This window comes from Thalassophryne amazonica, chromosome 2 (genome assembly GCF_902500255.1).
Source record: "Thalassophryne amazonica chromosome 2, fThaAma1.1, whole genome shotgun sequence".
Lineage (NCBI taxonomy): Eukaryota > Metazoa > Chordata > Actinopteri > Batrachoidiformes > Batrachoididae > Thalassophryne > Thalassophryne amazonica.
Window position 1 is genome coordinate 49,968,291 of NC_047104.1, and position 25,901 is coordinate 49,994,191.

A 25,901-nucleotide genomic window follows, 5' to 3' on the forward strand; every position below is an offset into this window, starting at 1 on the left:
TTTTTCATGATTCCATAATTTTTTCCTCAGAATTGAGTGATTCCATATTTTTTCCCTCTGCTTGGTCTAAAAAAGTAACCGTTACTGACTGCCACAATTTTATTTTCCTGATTTCTTATAGTGTTTCTTAAAGCCAGAAGGTTGCCATTTGAAATGACTTTAGTTTTGTGTCATGTCTGTGATCTGCTTTTTTCTACAAAATTAAACAACTGAATGAACATCCTCCGAGGCCGGTGATTCCATAATTTTTGCCAGGGGTTGTACTATTATTGTGAACACCCCCTTTTCTACTTTTTTTTTTTTTTTTTTTTTTTTTTACTAATAGCCCAATTTCATAGCCTTAAGAGTGTGCATATCATGAATGCTTGGTCTTGTTGGATTTGTGAGAATCTACTGGTACCTTATTTCCCATGTAACAATAAGAAATATGCTCAAAACCTGGATTAATCTTTTTAGTCACATAGCACTAGTATTATTCTGAACACTACTGTATAACTGAGTATCATCAGCATAGCAGTGAAAGGTAATCCCAAAAGGCCGCAATATGTACCCAAGGGGTGCTGTACGAGGGCTGTCCATAAAGTATAGGTCCTTTTTATTTTTTTCAAAAACTATATGGATTTCATTCATATGTTTTTACGTCAGACATGCATGAACCCTCGTGCGCATGCGTGAGTTTTTCCACGCCTGTCGGTGACGTCATTCGCCTGTAAGCACTCCTTGTGGGAGGAGTCGTCCAGCCCCTCATCGGAATTCCTTTGTCTGAGAAGTTGCTGAGAGACTGGCGCTTTGTTTGATCAAAAATTTTTCTAAACCTGTGAGACACATCGAAGTGGACATGGTTCGAAAAATTAAGCTGGTTTTCAGTGAAAATTTTAACGGCTGATGAGAGATTTTGAGGTGACATTGTCGCTTTAAGGACTTCCCACGGTGCGAGACGTTGCGCTGCGCTCTCAGGCGGCGTCATCAGCCTGTTTCAAGCTGAAAACCTCCACATTTCAGGCTCTATTGATCCAGGACGTCGTGAGAGAACAGAGAAGTTTCAGAAGAAATCGGTTTCAGCATTTTATCCGGATATTCCATTGTTAAAGGAGATTGTTTTAATGAAAGACGTGCGGACGGGTCCGCGCGTCGGGACGCAGCCGGCGCGGAGCGGCGGCACAGAAATTGTTTAATTGCTGGACATGTTCCAACTTGTCCTTAAGGCTTCCAACAGAGGTGTTTTTCCTGTGGCGGAGCGTCGCGTCGGCTGCGTCCCGACGCGCGGACCCGTCCGCACGTCTTTCATTAAAAAAATCTCCTTTAACAGTGGAATATCCGGATAAAATGCTGAAACCGACTTCTTCTGAAACTTCTCTGTTCTCTCACGACGTCCTGGATCAATAGAACCTGAAATGTGGAGGTTTTCAGCTTGAAACAGGCTGATGACGCCGCCTGAGAGTGCTGTGCGACGTCTCGCACTGTGGGAAGTCCTTAAAGCGACAGTGTCACCTCAAAATCTCTCATCAGCCGTTAAAATTTTCACTGAAAACCAGCTTAATTTTTCGAACCATGTCCACTTCGATGTGTCTCTCAGGTTTAGAAAAAATTTTGATCAAACAAAGCGCCAGTCTCTCAGCAACTTCTCAGACAAAGGAATTCCGACGAGGGGCTGGACGACTCCTCCCACAAGGAGTGCTCACAGGCGAATGACGTCACCGACAGGCGTGGAAAAACTCACGCATGCGCACGAGGGTTCAAGCATGTCTGACGTAAAAACATATGAATGAAATCCATATAGTTTTTGAAAAAAATAAAAAGGACCTATACTTTATGGACAGACCTCGTATAAAGGGAGAAAAGCAGGGGGCCGAAGACGGACCCCTGTGGCTAAATATCTTGTAAATCACTTCAGAAGTGTTATTAGGTTCCAAAAACAGCATTTTTGCCACTGACATCACAGTGCCACGGTACTCTGATTGGCTGTCACATCCGCCACTCAAAACCAAAACAGACCGAAACAGAATGTAACCTTCTAACCTCTTAAAATAGGTCAAGGTTAGCCATCTTTGAACTTGTCCAAGGTCTGTGTCCCAAGAATGTTCTTTGTGAATTTGAAGACAGAATGGGCTAGGGTATGTTTTTTTTTTTTTTTTAATTATGTTTATTGAACATTTTAATTATTTACACACACACAAAAAAAAAATAGAAATAAACAAGAAAAAAAACAATACAGCACAATACAGCACAGATGCAAAAACAGATAATGAAACAGGACATGTGTGTACAGTAGTAACAGCAAAAGGAAAAAGAAAATACACAAATTTCACAAGCCAGCCCTCTAATTTTTAAGAGTATCCAGTACTTTTTCCCAAGTCTTAAAATCCTGAGATTTCCCTTTAAGCCAAAATCTTTCTAGGTTTACAACTTCCGAAACTAACTTTTTCCAAACCTGAATGGACGGGGATTCATCCCCCACCCATTTAACCATAATCGATTTTCGAGCCAACATCAATAAAAATTGGGTGATCTCTTTATTCCGGGCATTGAAGTCCCCTGGAATGTAGCCAAGAAGACACAGCAGTGGGCTGGGGAGGAGTGACTGTCCTATAACAGAGCTAATTTCACCACCGCCAGAATGCTTCTATGAGTTTGCACTCCCAAAGACAATGAAATCTGGTCCCTGTGACTAATTTACATTTTGGGCATTTGGGTGACATCCCAGGAGTATATTTGCTATAGATATTGGGCGATATATAAACATTATGTAAGATATTGCATTGCATCTCCCTAAATCGATTACATATTGAAATCCTGGAAGGTAGCAGCACAATATCCTCCCATGATTCAGAGTCTATTGTAATTTTGAGAGTGGTATTCCATGTTGTTCGTAGTTTTTCTAGTCTGTCTTTTTTGCATGTCTGCAGTTCCGAGTAGAATCTTGAAATAAAGCGCCCGCGCTTATGACGATCCAAAATTGTGTTTTCAAGAGTGAAGCACTCCCTAGAGAGCTCCAGCGATTGCATCTTTATATAATATATAATTATATTAATATAATGCCTTAGCTGAAGATATTTATAGAAATCCCTGGCCGTAATATTAAATTGTTCTCTTAACTCCTGAAATGACTTAAATTTTCCATTGTCCCAGAGATCAAGTAGCCTCCTAACACCAGCTGCCTGCCATGATTTAAAATCTGGGCCGACGCCCCAAATTGTCAGATCTGGATTATCTACTAATGATGTTAAAGATGAAAGATTCCCATTCTGTTCAAATATTTTCCTCAGAGCCCCCCAAGCCCTAATAGTGTTAGTAATCAAATAATTATCTTTAATCTTAGGTGACAGCTCCTGAGTACGTTTATCTAGGAGATTTATTGGGTGATATGGTTTACAGGCATCTTTCTCAATCTCAAACCATGGCAAATTATGTTTTTGAGTGGTCCATATTGAAATAATTCTTGCATGAATAGACAATATATCATTTTCAACTTTTGGTAAGCCCCAGCCTCCCAGGTTCTCTGGAAGCTGTAAAATGTCCCTTTTAATTTTTGGTTTCCTGGCTGCCCAGATTAAATTTGAGATTGCCCTATTTATCTCAGCTAAATCCTTGGGATTAAGAAACACAAATAACATAGACATTGGGTAAATTAATTTTGGGAGGATTATCATTTTAATGAGATTAATCCTACCCAAGAAAGATATAGGGAGCTTCATCCAACATTTAAATTTGACTTTGATATGATTAATGATAGGAATAATGTTTTCAGAATACAACTGATTAGATTTGGGTGTAATATAAATTCCCAGATATTTTAACCCTGTAGGGGGCCCATTGAAATGGTTTAATAAACTCTGGTTCTACCTGGTCACAGATATTCACAGGCATTATTTTGGATTTCCCATAATTTACCTTATATCCCGATATCTGACTAAAATTGTTGACACATTCAATTAGAGCTGGAATGGATTGTACAGGTTCTGTTAGGGTCAAAAGTATGTCGTCAGCGTATAATATTTTATACTGATTTGTTCCTAATGTTACCCCCCTGATATCTGCTCTTTGTCTAATTGCTATTGCTAATGGCTCTATGGCCAGGGAGAAGAGCAGAGGTGAGAGAGGATTTCCCTGAGCAGTCCCTCTTCCAAGACTGAAAGGTGCCGACAGGAGCCCATTAGTCAAAACAGACACAACTGGTTTTTCATAAAGGAGTTTCATCCATCTTACAATTTTTATCTCCAAATCCAAATTGTTGAAGTGTTTTGAATAAATAATCCCATTCAATACATTCGAAGGCCTTTTCGGCATCCATTGAGACCAATACACCTGATGTTTTAGTGTGATGAAAATGTTGACTGACGTTAATAAGACACCTAGTATTATTTGATGATAATCTCTCCTTTATAAAACCAGCTTGCTCTATCTTAACTATATCAGGTACTACCTTTTCCAGTCTAGTGGCCAGGATCTTAGACAGAATCTTCATATCTACACCAAGTAAAGTAATTGGGCGGTATGAAGAACACTTTTCTAGATTCTTGTCTTTCTTAGGAATAACAATTATATTTGCCACATACATTGAGTCAGGGAGCTTCGAACATTCAAAGGAAGTGTTAAAGACCCGTTGTAAAACTTTACTTATTTTCCCTTTTAAAATTTTAAAAAAATTCAACGGGGTAACCGTCAGCCCCTGGACATTTACCGGATTGGAGCGATGAGATGGCTTGCTCTATTTCTAATATTGTTATAGGTCCTTCTAATGATTTTGCTTGTTCCGGAGATAACCGAGGTATATTCACACCGTTAAAAAAATCCTTCTATTGGTGTGTTTGGGTCAACTTCAGGTGTATATAGTTTTTCATAAAATTGCCTGAAACAATCATTGATATTTTTATTATCCATGTAACATTGGCCCTTTTCATTCTGTATAGCTGAAATAAAACTAGTGCTTGAAGATTGATTTACCAATCTTGCTAACAATTTATTTGATTTATTGCCAAACTCATAATTTTTGTTGTGCAAAAACGATATCCTTCTCAGCTTTCTTTGTTATTATATTGGATAATGAGACTCTAGCTATTTTTAACTCCCCGAGCACTTGAACTAATTTAGATACTAAAAATTCTTCCTCAGGTTTTTTAATATTTTCAATATTAATTTGTTCTGCTAATCGCTCTTTCCTCTTACTGCTTGAATATGATATTATTCCACGCATATACGCCTTGTATGTGTGCCACACAATCCTGGGGTCTGCTTCATCCACATTATTGAAGTGTAAATAAAGGTCTGTCTGTTCCTCCAATATTTTAACAAAATCCTCATTCAGGAGTAGCAATCTATTCAATTTCCATGAAACATTTCTATTCAGGGGTCTGATTGGTTGCAACACTAGATTAACAGGGGCATGATCAGACAATGCAATTACTCCTATGTCTGACTCCTCAACTAACTGTACTAAGTGTTTAGAAATAAATATATAATCAATACATGACATTGATGAGTGTGGCAAAGAATGAAATGTAAATCTGTTAAGTGAGGGATTTAGATGTCTCCATATGTCTATTAAATCCAATTCCTCTAAAATATTTTTGATTACCTTAGCATTTTTAGACTGTATTTTGAGGCGGATACCTGTCCATATAAGGACATAAGGAACAGTTAAAATCACCACCTATGAGCATATTTGAGCAATCCATCTCAGCAATTTGATTTGAAAGTGACACAAAAAAGTCCTCATCACTCACGTTTGGGCCGTAGACACTGCCCAGTAGAATTTCCTCCCCGTAAAGTAAACCTTTAACTAAGATAATCCTGCCCTCTATCTTTAAATGTATCTATGAAACTGAAGGGGAGTCCTTTGTGAATTAATATCAATACCCCCCTCGTCTGTCGAGAATGACGAGAAAAATACCTGTCCAACCCATTCCCTTAAATATTTTTTGTGCTCCACATCATCAAGATGTGTCTCTTGTAAACAGGCTATTTGTAGTCTCTTTTTTTTTTTAAAGTATTCAATATAGCTTTCCTTTTCGCTGGTTTATTAGAGCCTTTAACATTCTAGGTACAGACCCTAATACTCATCTACAAAAATAAACAATTATAGCTAACACATACTGCACAACATATATAATGTTAAACATGTACCTAATCCCTGTTATATTTGTTTTGTGCTGATAAATGAACAATGTTCCAAGCAAAAACGGAACAAACAGCCTGGACGAACCTTTAACAAAAATATAAAACGACAGAATTAAAAATGTCGAATAGTTAGAAACAAAAGGAAACAGATGGTTAATGAACTTGTCATACCCTAAGTATAGGGTATAGCATGTGGGGTTTAACAAATGAAAATAATAAAATTCCTTCCTCACTGGGCCTGAATATGAATCTCCCTGATAATGCACACTTAGGTTATATCAAAATATCAAAATAGTACCTCAAGACTTAGCCTTCAGCTTTATAAACAAAACAGTCAACATTAAGCATCCTTAGTAATGTAAATAAAAATAGGCACATGGTGTACTAATAAACAGTTTTTTTGTATTCTTGTTACCTCTGAGTAATGTACAGTCCTCGTTTTGATGCTTATCCTCCGTTCTGATCCACCTTGTGTGTGACGGGCTGGACAAAGTCATTTAGTAATTGTTTTAATAAAGTCATTTATTTCTGCCATGTTAGAGAGTGAGCATGTCGTCCCGTTTTGATTGAAGATTTTAATCACTGCAGGGTACACAAAGGCATATTTAATGCCCGCCTCTCGCAGCTGACGTCTGGTGTTTGCAGATTCTTGCCTCTTCCGCACAACCTCCGCAGAAAAGTCTTGATAAAAGGTAACTCTTCTGCCATCCATCTGGATATCTCCTTTATCCCTTGCAGCATTAAGGATCCTCTGCTTATCGTTGTAATAGTGAAGTCTCACCAGGACTGCGCGCGGGACGTCTCCGCTCCTCTGCCCGGGCGGGGGTCCTACACGATGGGCTCTTTCAATGTGCACACGCGCTTGTTGCATTCCCAAAACGTTTGGGATCCATTCTTCAAAAAACGACACCGGCTCTCTACCTTCTGTACCTTCTTTCAGTCCTGTGATCTTAATATTCTGGCGTCTGCTGAAATTTTCAAAGTTATCGAGCCTTTTCTCGACGGTGTCCAGTCTGGGAGTTGTAGCCGCGGTCATGTCCTCCACATCAGATACGCGTTGTTCAACCGTGGCCATCCTTTGTGCCATATCGTCAATCTTCGCCGATAGTTCAGAGACAGGTTTAAGGATGGTCGCCACTTTTTTGTCCAGCATTACCTCAATATTCTTAGTGACCCGTTCCACTATGAAGTCATCCCTTAAAGTAGAGGGCTCTTCCACATCACTTGTAGCACCCGGCTCCGTCTCATCAGCACCACCATCTTGTGACATGCTAAAATTAGCATTAGTTTTACGCACAGCTCTCTTCTTTTTTCCCGTTCCAAGAGGTGCAAAAAAGTTCTCCACAGACATAGTGAAGCTTATTGCAACTGTTTTTCCAACTCCTGCCTCAAGTCCTCAGCTAAAAAAGTAGTTTTATGTCGACCCAGTGAGGAGCCAAAATATATGCGACTACTCCATAGCGTGCATCCGGTCAACCCCCCCAGGGGTATGGTTTTAACCAGGAACCTTCTACACTGAAACCAAGCGCACTAACCACTTGGCCACCACCCCTGCATTTTGTATCTCCAGTTATACAGCTTCATGATGAAGTGGTATAGAGGATGATTTTCTTAAGAAGATATGAAAGTTCAGCTACAATTTGCCAGAAGGTATATCTGAGATGCAGATATGGACATTTTTGTGACATCTGGGTGTCTTGGTGGCTTCCTCACTCTTCTCCTTCTTGCACAGTCAGTTTTTGAGAACTATCTATTCCATACAGATTTACCATGACGTGTCATACTGTTTGTATTCCTTCATAATTTATTTAAATCAAGTCCAAGACATATTCAGTGACTTGGAAATGTTCATGTATCCATCCCCTGACTTGTCTGAAGAAAACTAGCAATAAAACTGATTACTTACAGGTATTATACCAAAGCGTTCCATTACTTATGTAACTCATCATCTTGGCTTTTATATTTTTAATTTATATCAAGTTCAAGATATTTGCTTTCAGTTTGAGTTTAAGGGCAAAATCTTAGTTCCAAACCAACAAAATTAATGCCTCGCAGATGTGAAGAAATCATGAAAAACTGTGGTTATACAACTAAATACTAGTTTAGTGATTCACAGGATTGCTAAAAAGCAGTTTGAACATAATGGTTTTGAGTTTGTAGCGTCAACAGCAGATGGTACAATTATTGTGAACACCCCCTTTTCTACTTTTTTTTTTTTTTTTTACTAATAACCCAATTTCATAGCCTTAAGAGTGTGCATATCATGAATGCTTGGTCCTGTTGGATTTGTGAGAATCTACTGAATCTACTGGTACCTTGTTTCCCATGTAACAATAAGAAATATACTCAAAACCTGGATTAATCTTTTAAGTCACATAGCACTACTATTATTCTGAACACTACTGAATATATATGTATATATATATATATATATATATATATATATATATACACACACACACACACACATTTTTCTTGGAACACCCCCCCCCCCCCCCCCCCCCCCCCAATATAATTAAAAGAAAAATAACTCACCAGCATCAAGGCAGAAAAAACCCACCTGGACCCATATCAGAGAGCCACAAGACTAATTTCACAAAAGTTCAACATCAAAAATCTCCCAAAACGTGTTAGAGCAAGTGTGTTATTAAGGTCTTTCTTCAAGGCAAATCCATCAACTAATCAATTTGTTGCAGCCTTACTCAAAGAACAATAAAGCAGGTTTTTGCAAGATTTTTTCTGGGGGGGGGGGGACCCTGGTCTGGAACACAAAACCAGATTCTGGGGTGGATCTTTGAATTAAAAAGATAAAATTACAACATCATAAGACAAGGGGATGATTTGTTTCGATACTGTGGTTAATTTGACAGGAAATGTGGATGGACAAACGTTTTGGTACAGCTAATGAAAGTTTAAAAGCTGACGTTATGCTCTGCCTGGAGCTGCAGCATTTTAATTCTTGACAGCATTCCAACTCCAAACACTCAGTCGACCCACAGAGATTAAGAGTTTGTTTTGGATCTTATTTATTTATTTTAAATAAACTCTCTGAACATCTTAACTCTTATTTTGGTATATCCCACATTGGATCACCTCTGGCGTGTCTTACCTGCTGGGTCAAAGGGAAGACTGTCTCCCAGAACTCCAAAGACACCCTCGCTCTGGTCCCTGTTAGGCCACGTGTTATTGCGAGGTCCTTGGGGCTTCTGACCCAGCATCTCTGACATGACACTGTCCATGTAGGTACTGACCAGGCCCAGACTGTACAGGTCCGAGCTCAGATCTGGCAGACCAGGAGATGCCCACTGCCCGATGGGGCCCAGAGGGGACAACCCTGTTGAAGGGCCTTGTGGGGGAGGCTGCTGTCCAGAGGTGCTCAGCCACTTGCTTGCCACTCGCTGCTGGGGCAGGGCCTGTGGCGGTGTCTGCTGAGGAGGGAGCTGAGGAGGTGGCTGCTGCTGACTGATGGGCTGCAGGAGGTGCTGGTAGTACTGCAGGGTCTGTGGTGAGGGTTGCTGAGATGGAGGCGGTGGCTGTTGTTGTTGTTGAGACTGCTGCTTCTGAACTGACGGTGATGGCTGCGGTTGAGAATGTGTAAGGGTCTGATTTGGTGGCTGTAGGGCAGTGTGAGATATACTCTGGGAAGCTGATGAAGGTCCACATGGGGGCTTCAGCTCTGCAGGGTTTGCAGATGCTACAGAGTTCCTCCTCTTAACCAGAGGCGAGGCCTGCTGGGATTTTCCCATGTTAAATCCTGAGAGAAAGTCAATGACATCCTGCATCTCTTGGTCAGTTGGTAGATTCATCCCCTGGTCCTCGAATACAGAACCATTAGCCATCTGATTTTGCTGTGGAGAATCAGACGTGCAGGACAGGCCACCAAATTGCAGGAGGCTCTGGAGTCTCCCGTCACTATGGCCTAGGTTCTTGGTCTTTTCCTCTGTGTTACTCGTTGTTGACATGCTGCGAGATGGCGTACTAGGGATGGAGTAGCTGCCTCCGCTGTTCGAACTGGATGAGACCTTCTTGGTGAACTTGGAAGTCAGTTTGGAAATTGTTTTAGGCAAGCCGCTGGAGGTTTTGGCGCTAGTTCCTGGAGGCAGGTCCACTTGGCTCCCGTAGTCTTGGGTCTCCCGCTGCAGCTGTATCTGAATAGTCGGCAAGGCCTGCTCTCTTTTGGGGGGGGAGGAGACAGACAAGTATTTCATTATTTACAATTTAATGGGATGTGTTTTTTTTTTGTTTTTTTTAAGTCTACCCCCTACAGTAACACCAGGCTCGTTTTTTGTATCTACATTACTGATTCATCTTTAACATGCACTCACTTTCTCTCCATCCACCTGTTGATGTCAAACACTGATGTGTAGAGCACATCCACCAGACCGAGTGTCTTCTCTGGATCGAGGCTACGCTGGAGCAAGGACATCGTGGCCGGGTCCTCTTTAAGACACCTGATCATGTGACCACACAAAAGCACACAATAGGACTGAACATGAACAGCATGCAAACAAAGGGCCAAGTGGATGCACCAAAAAGACCAATACTTGATGGGGCAAACAACAATGTATTTTTTCAGCTTTTCATATCCATCTCCACACCTCAACTGCACATTAACACTTCTTATTCCGATGCATACGATAATGAAGTGTGGCAAACGGAAAACCAGATCTACAAAGATCTAAAAGTCAACCACTGTTAGCCAGTGCGGTATTACTTCCAGGTTTCCGTCGCCTTTAGGCTTCAAAGCTTTGGTCATCTCAAGAAAATTCAAGGCATGTGGAATTTTGTAATTTTTCCTCAAGTGAATTTTAAAATAGTTTGGTTGCATTTTGTAATAACATTACATTATGATGCTAATACCGGTTTTAGGTAAACACAAGAGGTCTAGACACCGGAAACATTTTTGATAATATGATTTATAAAAGCTGCAGATAGTACATTTACAAATACACTCAACAAAAATATAAATGCAACACTTTTGGTTTTGCTCCCATTTTGTATGAGATGAACTCAAGATCTAAAACTTTTCCACATGCACAATATCACCATTTCCCTCAAATATTGTTCACAAACCAGTCTAAATCTGTGATAGTGAGCACTTCTCATTTGCTGAGATAATCCATCCCACCTCACAGGTGTGGCATATCAAGATGCTGATTAGACACCATGATTAGTGCACAGGTGTGCCTTAGACTGCCCACAATAAAAGGCCACTCTGAAAGGTGCAGCTTTGTTTTACTGGGGGGGGGGGGGGGCCCTTTATTGGCCTTGTATTGTGGACAGTCTAAGGCACACCTGTGCACTAATCATGGTGTCTAATCAGCATCTTGATATGACACACCTGTGAGGTGGGATGGATTATCTCAGCAAAGGAGAAGTGCTCACTATCACAGATTTAGACTGGTTTGTGAACAATATTTGAGGGAAATGGTGATATTGTGTATGTGGAAAAAGTTTTAGATCTTTGAGTTCATCTCATACAAAATGGGAGCAAAACCAAAAGTGTTGCGTTTATATTTTTGTTGAGTTTATGTCAAAGGCTGAAGTTATTTATATTTCACGGCCATGAGCAATAACTTGGCTTAAGTTTATGAAACTTCAATAAATGATACACCAACAAAACTGGGTCTAGATTTATTCCCAAAAAGGGGCAGCAGGAGTCATTCTTTAGCTGCAGGTGCATATTACAGGGTCACCCAAAAGAAACCCGGAACCTATGTAAAAAAAATTAAAAATCCTACAAACTTCAGTCCATGTATGATCATTCCCCAAAGTTTCAGTTATCTTGGTCGCATTGCATAAAAGTCACATTCTTCCAAAATATGCTCCAAATGGTATGATTTGTTGGTTAAATAGGCCACCAGGCAAAAAGTATTTTCCTTGTTTGACCAAGATATGTTGGAGAAGACAATTGGGACAATAGTTTTTTTTTTTTTTTTTTTTTTTTTTATGGGTTTTTGGGGGGATGGGGCCACCCTGCATTATAAACATACTAAAGACATAATAGATGGAAATAATGCATGTTCGTGCCAAGGTTCGTGTTAGAGGTCCAGATAAGTCATTTACACATTATCTCCCTCGTGGTTAAATGGTAAATGGACTGCATTTATATAGTGCTTTTCCATCTGCATCAGATGCTCAAAGCGCTTTACAAATAATGCCTCACATTCACCCCGATGTCAGGGTGCTGCCATACAAGGCGCTCACTACACACCGGGAGCTAACATTGCCCAAAAGCCTTTAGTGATTTTCCAGTCAGGCTGGGATTTGAACTGAGGATCTTCTGGTCTCAAGCCCAACGCCTTAACCACTAGACCATCACCTCAGTACAAATTACTGTTTTGAGGGCAAGGTACCAATCAAATGACAGTACATTCCCATCATGTTTCCTCACAGCAAAAGTACAAAAAACTTACATAAAATTAAAATGATGAAAAATATAACTTGAAATGTTTCAGAGTTGGCTTGAGGGTCTACAGTTTCCATGTCCTGAATATTTTACCTGAAAGGTGTGCCAGCATTCAATTCTGTACCATTTAAGTCATGAAGAGTATTTTATTCTGCACCACTACAACTAAAATTCTTCCTTAGTATTCAAATAAAGGAATTACAGTCATATCTCACAAATATGATGAAAATTCACCTGGTCTGGAAATTAATTAGGATTTTGACCCACATGGGTTAAAATAAAATGACAAATGCCATGACAGACTTCCTGTGGTGACACCACAGATTACATTTGTGTGCCTCATACGGCAACGTCTGACTACGTCAGCATCTTGGAGTTGAAGTAATGTAACAAATCCTCAACTGTGACTGAAAAGTCCACCCAAACAAAACTGAAGCAAAAAAAATAATTCATAAACACAGGCGACCAGGCGACCAGAGATAATGTTGGGAAGAACTCAGGATACAATCTGGACATATTTCACATGGAGGTTTCACTGGATATTTGCTGGACAGATAATCACACGTCAGCTGTGTCAGCTGTCAAAACTAATGTTAGTTTAAGTGACTCAGACAGTCACACGGTCTAAGGTAAACTCAAAGTGTTCCTCTTTCATGCCATCGGCAAGATCTCACAGTGAGAACTCACTATATTTACCACTGAACCCACCCAAAATAATTTACCAGCAATAAAATTATGTCATTTTTTTTCTATATACCACAGAAACAGAAGGTACTTTATAATAGACTGTATTTCAAATAACAGGAAATGTTGCCAATTTTGGGGGGAAAAATAGGAGACTGCACCTTTTGCTTTTTACTTGGCAGTTTGCAAAATCTTTTGAGGGAAAACAATGAAAACAAAGCATCTGAACATGACAAATATTCACAGAGCTTCATTGCTTTTACACAGTCCACAGTTCAGTGCATGTACTGTGGCATAAAAGGTATTTTTTGATCATGTTTGTCTGTTTTTTTGCATCCCATTATACAAGATTTAAGTTATTTTTGTTTGTGCACATACAACCCCTGGCAAAAATTATGGAATCACCGGCCTCGGAGGATGTTCATTCAGTTGTTTAATTTTGTAGAAAAAAAAGCAGATCACAGACATGACACAAAACTAAAGTCATTTCAAATGGCAACTTTCTGGCTTTAAGAAACACTGTAAGAAATCAGGAAAAAAAATTGTGGCAGTCAGTAACGGTTACTTTTTTAGACCAAGCAGAGGGAAAAAAATATGGACTCACTCAATTCTGAGGAAAAAATTATGGAATCACCCTGCAAATTTTCATCCCCAAAACTAACACCTGCATCAAATCAGATCTGCATTTAAAAAGGAGTGATCACACCTTGGAGAGCTGTTGCACCAAGTGGACTGACATGAATCATGGCCCCAACACGAGAGATGTCAGTTGAAACAAAGGAGAGGATCATCAAACTCTTAAGAGGGTAAATCATCACGCAATGTTGCAAAAGATGTTGGTTGTTCACAGTCAGCTGTGTCTAAACTCTGGACCAAATACAAACAACATGGGAAGGTTGTTAAAGGCAAACATACTGGTAGACCAAGGAAGACATCAAAGCGTCAAGACAGAAAACTTAAAGCAATATGTCTCAAAAATCGAAAATGCACAACAAAACAAATGAAGAACGAATGGGAGGAAACTGGAGTCAACGTCTGTGACCGAAGTGTAAGAAACCGCCTAAAGGAAATGTGATTTACATACAGAAAAGCTAAACGAAAGCCATCATTACCACCTAAACAGAAAAAAAACAAGGTTACAATGGGCTAAGGAAAAGCAATCGTGGACTGTGGATGACTGGATGATCATTTTTCAAGATGATAATGCATCTTGCCATAGAGCAAAAACTGTGAAAACATTCCTTGCAAAAAGACACATAGGGTCAATGTCATGGCCTGCCAATAGTCCGGATCTTAATCCATTTGAAAATCTTTGGTGGAAGTTGAAGAAAATGGTCCATGACAAGGCTCCAACCTGCAAAGCTGATCTGGCAACAGCAATCAGAGAAAGTTGGAGCCAGATTGATGAAGAGTACTGTTTGTCACTCATTAAGTCCATGCCTCAGAGACTGCAAGCTGTTATAAAAGCCAGAGGTGGTGCAACAAAATACTAGTGATGTGTTGGAGCGTTCTTTTGTTTTTCATGATTCCATAATTTTTTCCTCAGAATTGAGTGATTCCATATTTTTTCCCTCTGCTTGGTCTAAAAAAGTAACCGTTACTGACTGCCACAATTTTTTTCCCTGATTTCTTATAGTGTTTCTTAAAGCCAGAAAGTTGCCATCTGAAATGACTTTAGTTTTGTGTCATGTCTGTGATCTGCTTTTTTTCTACAAAATTAAACAACTGAATGAACATCCTCCGAGACCAGTGATTCCATAATTTTTGCCAGGGGTTGTATAAACAAGTGGAATTATAACATTGTTAATGCTTTCAGTAAATCATATAAAATGGCCAGAATGAGAGCTTCCCTGTTTTGAATCTACAAAATTCTAAAACACAAATTACATTTTTTTTTTTAGCAAATTATTACCCACCAAATTAACATGCTGTTAAACTGATGGAATAAATCTCATTTTGTGTCAGATGACCAGCAATTTCTTTCTGTGCTGCATTAAAACAAATGTTCCACATAAGCTCACCATGTAGAGGGAACCTGAACCACCAACTTGGATCCCTCCAAAGTGATCTGGGGAGCATAAGCTTCCTTGTTCTCAATCTGAGCCGTATCAACCACTACCTGTGGGGAATGGACAGACACACAAAAACATCAGCACAATATTTCTTTCTTTCTTCACAGTTACTGATTTTAAGTGAAGGAATCAACTTCTCTCAATGTATACATCTTCATACTCTTTACTGGAAACATAAAACTGACAAAATGTGACATTTACCACTTTAAGAAAAAACACCAACTACAGGCAGAATCTGAACAACTCTCAGTGTGGTCTCGTGTTTATTTCAGTCTGTTTACTGAATGGCGAATATGTTTGCACGTTCTTTGAAAGTCCGTGGCTCCAAGGGACCCGTGCAGCTGGGTCACAAAAAGGGAGAGAAAGTGGGAGGAGTCCATTTCCTGCACTGCAGGAAGTTACCCTATTGTTACTCAATAAGCAGGTGCATCCTCAGAAACGCCACACTGCCCATGTGAGACAGCGACACATTTGTCAATATTCAAACTCATAACCTCATTGAGTTGGGCCGGAGGATGGTGGAGAAACAGCAGCAAAATAGCTGCATTCAGTCATCACAAGCAGATAAAACTGGGGAGTGATGTTGCATGCCGAATGCATGACATCACGCAAGTGTTTTTGGACATATATAGGAATAAATGCTTGAGGATCATACATGCCTAAGTGGATGTCAACCCACAATAGTGTGAGATATGTTATGTCCAAGGCTCAGGGAATAAGCTGAACCAAAGCGCTGTTCCACTACTCGCGTGTGCCAGTCCCGAGCCAGAGCCCAGTCTGGCTGCTGACCCTCCTTGTCACAGGTGGAAGAGCTTTTGTGTTTGCAGATGAAACTATCTTTTACCCAGATGTTTCAGGATTCTGTCATCAACTTTTTGTCTCTCTGACATCAGGCTGAAACAAACTGAAATTGAAACTGGCGTTTATTTATACAACCGAGTTGCTTCAAAGTAAGCGTGCAGAACTTGTCTCTATTGCAAGCCTGACAAAGGATGGATGGAACTCTTTTTTTAATTGTTGGGAACTGAGCAGAAATGTGAATTCTAACATAATTATAGTATTATCAGTTACACTGATACACTGTATAAAGTAAAGGGATTAAAGCAAAAAAAAAAAAAAAAAAAAAAAACAAGCCATAAAAAAAAAAGAAAGACATTTTTTTAATGCCCAAATTACAAGCTGTTCACCACCAATAAGCTATTATTGAGCTTATAAGACACTTGAACCACTTGGGGACCCAAACCAACAGTCGGAATTTAACGGTTTTATTGTCATTTTAAGTTGTTCACAGCCATTTGCAGTGAACTACTTACAGTAAAATCACAGTTGCTCACACTACAATCAGGCCACATTAAGCGAGCCGGGGACCGGCTTTTTAAGCACCGCCAACATGTGGAAAACAAATTATCCGTCTTTCAGCAAAAACAGTATCAACGGAGAAAACCATCCCTTCACGAACAGAAGAAATTCAGTTCAGTTCAATTCAAATATTTTTGTCAAAAATCAAGCACGTTTTGCAAAGAACTGACCATTGATGGCGTTGTTTGTGGTGAGAAAACATCACTGAAAGTTGTTGTGTTGACTACAAGCGATTTCAGGCAACTTTGTGCTTCACCGTTTTGGCATGGCACTGTTGTTCAAAATTCTGGTGTCCTTACATTTCATCCTACCCACGAAACAGTTTCAAAAAATCCAAATACTCAAACCATCTGAAAACGCTATAGTATGTGGCGCTGTAATGCTTCCACAAAACAAGAGTCATCAGGAGCTGACATATCCTCCCGGTCCTCACAAGTCAGTAATACAAAATGTCAGGCGATGACCCAAGTACACACTTATGCTAAATATGAATTAAATTGTTCAACTGCTTCTTCAGATATTGTGATAAGCAAAAACAGACGGACGGACATGCTGACTGTATTTCATACCGGTGGAATAAAACAAAGAAGACTAGGATGTGCAAAACCGGTGTTTGTCCAAATCTGTACTGCTGCCATATCTGTTCCGCTGGTCTAAGCTAATCAATGTAGCAGAAACTCTACAAAATGGCACAGAGAAAATATATGTCTTAATCTCACCTGTTGCCTGCTTTCAGTTGGATTCATCATCACAGCCTGCCGAAAAACTGTTATCCACAGAAGATGCCTTTGTTTTAGAATATGACATACGGAAATAAACTTTAACTCCTTATCGTGATCAAAAAAAGTCCCTCGGTGTGAGAGAGGTGGGACTATGACATCGTCATTTCAGAAACCTGACAAATGAGATGTGCCTTAAGAAACGGCACATGACGGCTTGCAAAAATCAGTGAAAATTTTTTTGTGGAAAATCTCAACAATTCTGAAATCCACGTTTCCTCTGCTGAATGGCTAAGGTGCAGATCATATTCAATGGCCTAATAAGACCCCCGCCCTTCTTAAAATTCTCAGCAGATCTGCATTAATCTCATATATGGCCATAAATACATAAAATTAATCTCTAATGAGATTACTCCAAAGAAAATCTGTTCCCTGTGTTTAAGCAGGACATGTACAGGCACAATGAATTAGTTAGTGAGTCTGCAAAATTTCCATCAGAATGTAAAAACTGCATACTCTGCTTTTAAATTTTGGATGCTAATAGATACAGGGGAGGACCAATGAACCTCCTACTTAGGGCCATGTTACCATGTTATAAATTCATCTGTAGGGGTGGGAGGGATAGAGTCTGGTGATAGTGTGAGTTTATTTGTCTTTATGATAATGAAATTGACTGTTAAAACCCTTTTGCAAGCAAAGGACTCAGATACCACTACAGTCTTGGTGCTGCTGGATCTTAGTGCTGCGTTTGATACTGTGGATCATCATATTTTACTCAATAGGCTGGAGAATCACTTTGGGATTACTGGAACTGCTCTTGCATGGTTGACGTCATACCTTTCCAGTCGTTCTTACTGTGTATTGTTTAATGGCACCTCCTATGATTGTAGGGACATGAAGTTTGGGGTTCCACAAGGATCCGTTTTAGGCCCCCTGCTTTTTTCCCCTTTATGTAGCACCCCTTGGGAATATACTGCGGCGCTTTGGGATTCCCTTTCATTGCTATGCTGATGACACTCAATTGTATATGCCAATAACTACTGGTAATCTCATTTACATAAAATCTTTGGAAGATTGCCTTGCATCAGTAAGAAGTTGGATGTCTAGTAACTTCCTACTTTTAAATTCTGATGACTGAAGTTATGGTTCTTGGTCCAGTGAGGTATCAGCATCAATTTGATCAGCTAGCATTTAGCTTGGGGAACCTTGGAGTAATTTTTGATGTTACGTTGTCCTCTGATCTCCACATTAGACATTACGAGGACTGCTTTCTTCCATTTGCTAAATATAGCGAAGATTCATCCCATCCTGTCTCTGGAGACTTTGATTCATGCATTTGTCTCTACTAGACTGGACTATTGTAATGCTCTATTTTCTGGCTTACCGCAGTCCAGGATTAGGGGTCTTCAACTGGTTCAAAATGCTGCTGCCAGACTTTTGACACAAAGCAGAAAGTTTGACCACATTACACCCGTTTTGGCGTCCCTGCACTGGCTTCCAGTTGCTGCAAGATCGGATTTTAAAGTACTGTTATTAGTTTATAAAATTGTTCATGTACCAGCTCGGGCCCTGCATTCTCAGGGTTCAGGACTTCTGTGTGTTCCCAGGGTAAATAAAAAGTCTGCCGGTCACAGAGCTTTCTCCTACCGTGCCCCAGCTCTGTGGAACGATCTCCCGGCACACATTCGGCAGTCGGATACTGTGGAGACTTAAGTCACGTTTAAAGACTCATTTGTTTTTATGTGTTTTTATTCTTGTATTCTTTTATGGTCGTCTTTTTATTGTGTTTTAAATTTTTAATTCAGGTTTTTGTTTTTTTTTTTGGTGTGTGAAGCGCCTTGAGACAATTTCATCGTGAATTGGCGCTATATAAATTAATAAATTTGAATTTAGAATCGATATAATCAAACTCAATTACTTATAGATGAGGTAGAAAGAATGTTGTACTTTTTCTCCACCCAGCAGAGGGAACGATGTATCTGCTTATGACCAAATCTAAGAATCATGTGACATCACTTCAGTTTCCTCGAAGATCAAGCTGAGGACAGGTACGTTTGACATATTACCTTAAAAATGGATGTTGGTACAGTAGGACATGTCTGGGCTAGCTCAGACAGGCTCATGTAAAGTAGGTGGTTTTGTTTGCTTACATTTTATGGAGCTTTGTTACTAATCACAGGGTCCTGATAGTCACCAAAGACGATGTTACTTGCCTGATAGTCTATGATTATTATCATGTTAAAAAAAACAAGGAGCATTGTTCCTCCAAAACAGATTATATTTTACAGCACAAGAAAGAAACTGCAGACCACAAGCTAAGGTACTGAACTGTTTTCTACCTTCAGATTTCACAGCAATTACAGGGCTTTAAGTGTTCAACTCACCAGACCAGCTTGGGCAAAGAGCAGCTGGACTGCAGTCTTACAGGCTCCTCTCCAGCTGGATGGGCAGACTTGGTTAAGAACTTGGGTGACAGGAGAATCCTCCCTGGGGCTCATTCCATTCTGGCCCAGTGCCTCCTTAATAAGCTGCAGCATCGTGTGCTGTAAAGACAAAACACAGTGGGACATCACCAAAACGGTCTGCCATCACAGTCTTCATAGGAATAAAACTCAAAGTAGGCCCTTTAGTCATATGGGTACTGAGCCTAACTTTTAAGACTATAATTCGTATTACCACTTGGCATAAAGCTGTGGTCAGACGTTTACATACACATGGCAGTTATAGCCTTTCAATGATTTCGTTGAACTCTTCTTTTTCTGTGGCTGAATTACTGAAAATCTTTAATAGAAAAATATAATTTGGTGGACAACTTATTTGGGAATTTCTGACGTAATATTTGGTTAAATGTCCCTTTGCAAGTTTCTCCTTCACACACACTCGTGGCCATTAAACTGGCAGAATTCTGGTAAGATATTTGACCACTCTGCACAGCTGATAAGAATTCAATTAAAGCCCTGATATTTTTGATAGGGTTGAAGTCAGGACTTTGGGAAGGTCCATCTAAAAACGTAATGTTGGCCTGATTGATTAAATTCAATTTATTTACCAATAACGAGTCAAGTCCAGAAGTTACTCATCACATGGGCAAGCACACTGGTGATGGTGGCTGAAATCCATTCCATGACGTGTTTGGGGTTATTGTGGGACCATCCTCATTCTTTATTATACCACCCATTTTGTGCAATGCACCAGTACTACTTGCAGCAAAACAGCCATAAAGCATGATGGTACTACTACCCTGTTTAACAGCTGGTGCAGTGTTGTTTGGATTGAATCAGTCACCTTTAGGCCTCCAAACACACCTCTGGTCATTGTGGCCAAACAATTATATCTTTGTCTCATCTGACAAGAGAGGGGGGAAAAAAAATCTAATGGTCAGCTGCAAACTTTTTTCAAGCTTTAATGTGTTCTTTTTAGTGTAGCAGCTTCATGATGATGTGAAGCTAGAGTGACACTGGTGTTCCAGCAGCTTTCGGTTTATGTCAGGTCTGTGACTTGGTGGTTTCTGGGCTATCCCTCACCATCTGCACCAATTTCCTCTCAGCTGAGGGTGAACTCTCATCACTTCTTCTAAAGCATGACAAAGTGGTTACACCTCCAAATAACTAGTATTTATGTACAAATGTTTTACATTCCTGACTTTGGTAAATCTCGGTTCTACTTCCTCAGATCTTCACAGAGCTCCTTGGACTTTCCCACTGCAGTCTGCATTGGTCAACTGAACAAGTGCTGCCAAACAAACCAGTTTTATATGTACACAGAAACACTCCCAGCTGTAGTCAATCATGATCACTAATAGGAGGTTAGCAGGCGTTAGCGGGGGGGAGGGGGAAGGAACGGACATTTTGGAACTTGCAGCACCCCTGATTTTTATATTTATATATGTGTATATATATATATATATATATATATATATACACACACACACACACACACACACACACACACACACACACACACACACACGAGGTATGTGAGAAAAGTAACAGAACTTTTTATTTTTTTCAAAAACTATATGGATTTGATTCATATGTTTTTACGTCAGCCAAGCTTGAACCTTCGTGCACATGCGTGAGTTTTTCCACGCCTGTCGGTTGCGTCATTCGCCTGTGGGCAGACTGAGTGAGCACTGGTCCACCCCTCTCGTCGTCGTTTCATTGCGAGGAAATGGCGGAATGATTTGGGCTTTTTTTTCCATCAGAATTTTTTCAGAAACTGTTAGAGACAAACAGCTGGAAACCATTCGAAAAATTCACATGGCTTTTGGTGAAAATTTTACAGGCTTCACAGAGAATAAGGAGTGTTACTACAGCTTTAAGGACGGCCCACAATGGCGCACGGCTCGCCGTGCTCTGAGCCGCCATCAAGAGGCAGAAACCACCACATCATTTCTAAACGGATGGCTGTGTGGAGCCGGGACCGTCGTGTGCAATTTCTCTGGTTATCACAAGAGCTGGACATCAGCCATTTTCCGGCAGATTTCACTTTTAACGAGATTTTGTCATGGAAAGCCGCACGGAGGCTTCGCGCGTCACGACCGATTCGCTGATGAAGCGAGACAAAGGAACACCTCCATTTCGGAGTGCCAGAGGACAAGTTGGGACATGCGTATCTCGGCTTTCAGTGCTTACCAGTCGAGTGAGTATAAGAGAAATTGTGGAGATCTGGGCATGTCCCAACTTGTCCTCTGGCACTCCGAAATGGAGGTGTTCCTTTGTCTCGCTTCATCAGCGAATCGGTCGTGATGCGCCTCCGCGCGGCTTTCCATGACAAAATCTCTTGTTAAAAGTGAAATCTGCCGAAAAATGCCTGATGTCCAGCTCGTGATAACCAGAGAAATTGCACACGACGGTCCCGGCTCCACACAGCCATGCATTTAGAAATGATGTGGTGGTTTCTGCCTTTCGGCGCCATTATGGGCCGTCCTTAAAGCACAGACGAATGACGCAACCGACAGGCGTGGAAAAACTCACGCATGCGCACGATGGTTCAAGCTTGGCAGACGTAAAAACATATGAATCAAATCCATATAGTTTTTGGAAAAAATAAAAAGGTCCGTTACTTTTCTCACAGACCTCATATATATATATATATATATATATATATATATATATATATATATATATATATATACACTCAACAAAAATATAAATGCAACACTTTTGGTTTTGCTCCCATTTTGTATGAGATGGACTCAAAGATCTAAAACTTTTTCCACATACACAATATCACCATTTCTCTCAAATATTGTTCACAAACCAGTCTAAATCTGTGATAGTGAGCACTTCTCCTTTGCTGAGATAATCCATCCCACCTCACAGGTGTGCCATACCAAGATGCTGATTAGACACCATGATTAGTGCACAGGTGTGCCTTAGACTGCCCACAATAAAAGGCCACTCTGAAAGGTGCAGTTTTATCACACAGCACAATGCCACAGATGTCACAAGATTTGAGGGAGCGTGCAATTGGCATGCTGACAGCAGGAATGTCAACCAGAGCTGTTGCTCGTGTATTGAATGTTCATTTCTCTACCATAAGCCATCTCCAAAGTCGTTTCAGAGAATTTGGCAGTACATCCAACCAGCCTCACAACTGCAGACCACGTGTAACCACACCAGCCCAGGACCTCCACATCCAGCATGTTCACCTCCAAGATCGTCTGAGACCAGCCACTCGGACAGCTGCTGAAACAATCGGTTTGCATAACCAAAGAATTTCTGCACAAACTGTCAGAAACCGTCTCAGGGAAGCTCATCTGCATGCTCACCGTCCTCATCGGGGTCTCGACCTGACTCCAGTTCGTCGTCGTAACCGACTTGAGTGGGCAAATGCTCACATTCGCTGGCGTTTGGCACGTTGGAGAGGTGTTCTCTTCACGGATGATGCGAAGGAGATGTGTTGCACTGCATGAGGCAAATGGTGGTCACACCAGATACTGACTGGTATCCCCCCCCCCAATAAAACAAAACTGCACCTTTCAGAGTGGCTTTTTATTGTGGGCAGTCTAAGGCACACCTGTGCACTAATCATGGTGTCTAATCAGCATCTTGATATGGCACACCTGTGAGGTGGGATGGATTATTTCAGCAAAGGAGAAGTGCTCACTATCACAGATTTAGACTGGTTTGTGAGCAATATTTGAGGGAAATGGTGATATTGTGTATGTGGAAAAAGTTTTAGATCTTTGAGTTCATCTCATACAAAATTGGAGCAAAACCAAAAGTGTTGCGTTTATATTTTTGTTGAGTATATATATATATATATATATATATATATATATATATATATATAGAGAGAGAGAGAGAGAGAGAGAGAGAGAGAGAGAGAGAGAGAGAGAGAGAGAGAGAGAGAGAGAGAGAGAGAGAGAGAGAGAGAGAGAGAGAGGTAACGGACCTTTTTATTTTTTTCAAAAAATGTGTATGTGTATGAATAATTTTGACCATGTGTTGATTTCAGAAAACCCCCCATTTTTCCCCCTTAGTAAAGATGGAAATTGTACAACTATTTTTCCCCAGAAAAAGAACAGTTTAAAGAAAACACTGACAGCCCCATACTCCATTGACTTTCAGGTTCATAAAACATGTATGTAAACCTATGACCACAAATGCAGATCTAAAAACATATGAAGACACTTTGTATGATTAAGCTGGCGAACAATCCATGTTTTAATCATCATGCAAAACCAACTTGTTTCTGGAGATCAAAGTGAAGGACTAGCAGAAGAAGCTGGGTGGTCAATAAGGTTGAATGTCTTACAGTTTTCAGTTTGAGGTTGTCAGCTGCCGACTCATTGAACGACACTCCTTTGAGAAAATGTGAACCGATCTGCACGGGAATGGTGGGCAGCTCACACTGTATGGGCTGGGAGGTGGTTTGCATCCTGCCCGCCTGCTGGGCCTCCGCCTCACTACAGCAGCCCTGCACACGCAGACGGACGGATGTGCTCACAGACAGATGTGCAAACACAAACATTCCACAAACACGTGGCACTGATATCAAAAAGGAGAATTTCTGCCGATCTGTGTGATGTTTTAGAAAAAATTATTTAGAATAAAACTGTTCATCTCAGATTGTAAACATCTGTCTTAATCATTTTATTTATTTATTCCTTTATTTTTGGGCAATTTGTCTAAACTGATGTTTGACAGAGCCAACTCACCTGTAAGGCTGTCTCCACAGCTTTGGGGTTAAGATGAAAGCCGGCCTTCAGGGCATACTCACTGTGGCCCAAGCTCTCTAGTGCCGCTTTATAGGCCTGGACACAAGATAAAAGCAAAAAAAGAAAAAAAAAAAAAAAAAAAAAAGAAATCCAGTCAAAATGTCTCATTACAACAAACACAATTTTGATTTCAAACCTCCACAATTTCTGCAATTTCAGAAATATCCATTACAGTCTTCTGTGTTATTTCATTTTTTTTTTTTAATTACATTTTCACCTCAAAATAGTTCTAGTAACAATATCAAGCCTATTAGCAGTATTAGCATAGCAGCCTCAGCATAGGGAAGTCCCAATCTGTTCGCAACAATCTGAACTGAGCCAGACTGATCAGCATCCGATTTACTAAACACAAGCCAGACTAGTCTGTGTTCAGTCTTGTTCCATTTCACAAGCTCTGTGCTGAGGGCGCTAACAGCCACCTCTGTATCCATACTTTCTGCTCGCTCATCAACAATATCACTCTGCATGTTTTAAAAGTATATTTATGCTCTGCTTCACTTCAAATAATGTCTTTTACAAAACAGATAGTGTATATGATATACTTCTTACTAGCCAATCACATGGTGCTTTCCACATGAATACATGAGTTTTTCCTCATCATCTCTTTGTTTTGCCACTGTTAACAGGCACTGTACATGTTCATAGCCAGACATGTGAGTGAGTGGAAGCCCCCGTAAGGGTCTACTTTTAAAGGCATATTTTAAAAACATTTTTGCAAATAATTATTGCAAGAAAAATCCTAATGTTAATTATTATGGGGATGAATGTATTTTTAACAAATAAAACAGTAAAAAATATTCCTTTGTTATGTTGTAACAACAATAAAAACCTTAGAGACCACCTTAGATTGAAGGTTGTTTTTTATACATTGCAGAGCTGTTCAACTATCAAGTTAATACATTCAATCTCTTGGTTAGGAGGACCACAATGTAAATAAACTCCTTTCAGTTTGTTCACTTTACAGATTCTGTATTTTCTGAGAATTTATTAGATATTATCACGCCATCTTTTCCTTGGTCTGCCTGGTGGGCATTTCCCTTCTAGTCTGAAATGGAAAGCCATTTTGGAAATTCTGTCCACCTCCACTCTTTCCACATACGCAAACCATTTAAGGGATGCTCTTTCAATGTCTTTAGCAACTGACGCTATGCCCATTATTTTACTTAGATGGGTGTTAGGAATTTTACCATTCTGCTTCAACGTAGGAATACACACACACACACACACACACACACACACACACACACACACACACACACACACACACACACACACACACACACACACACACACACACACACACACACACACACACA

General features: G+C 40.2%; 1 protein-coding gene across 2 annotated transcripts in view; it reads right to left on the bottom strand.

The window, feature by feature from the left end:
- Window positions 1-25,901, bottom strand: part of LOC117524103 (uncharacterized protein KIAA0355-like) — a 127,607-nt gene that overhangs the window by 6,004 nt on the left and 95,702 nt on the right. For both annotated transcript variants that reach the window (XM_034185837.1, XM_034185843.1), the window contains exons 5-10: window positions 24,526-24,621; window positions 24,123-24,284; window positions 19,745-19,903; window positions 15,232-15,329; window positions 10,443-10,568; window positions 9,227-10,290 (exon numbers count right to left, since the gene is read on the bottom strand). In XM_034185837.1, coding sequence (XP_034041728.1) covers window positions 9,227-10,290; window positions 10,443-10,568; window positions 15,232-15,329; window positions 19,745-19,903; window positions 24,123-24,284; window positions 24,526-24,621 — 1,705 coding nt within the window. The remainder of the gene's footprint in view (window positions 1-9,226; window positions 10,291-10,442; window positions 10,569-15,231; window positions 15,330-19,744; window positions 19,904-24,122; window positions 24,285-24,525; window positions 24,622-25,901) is intronic.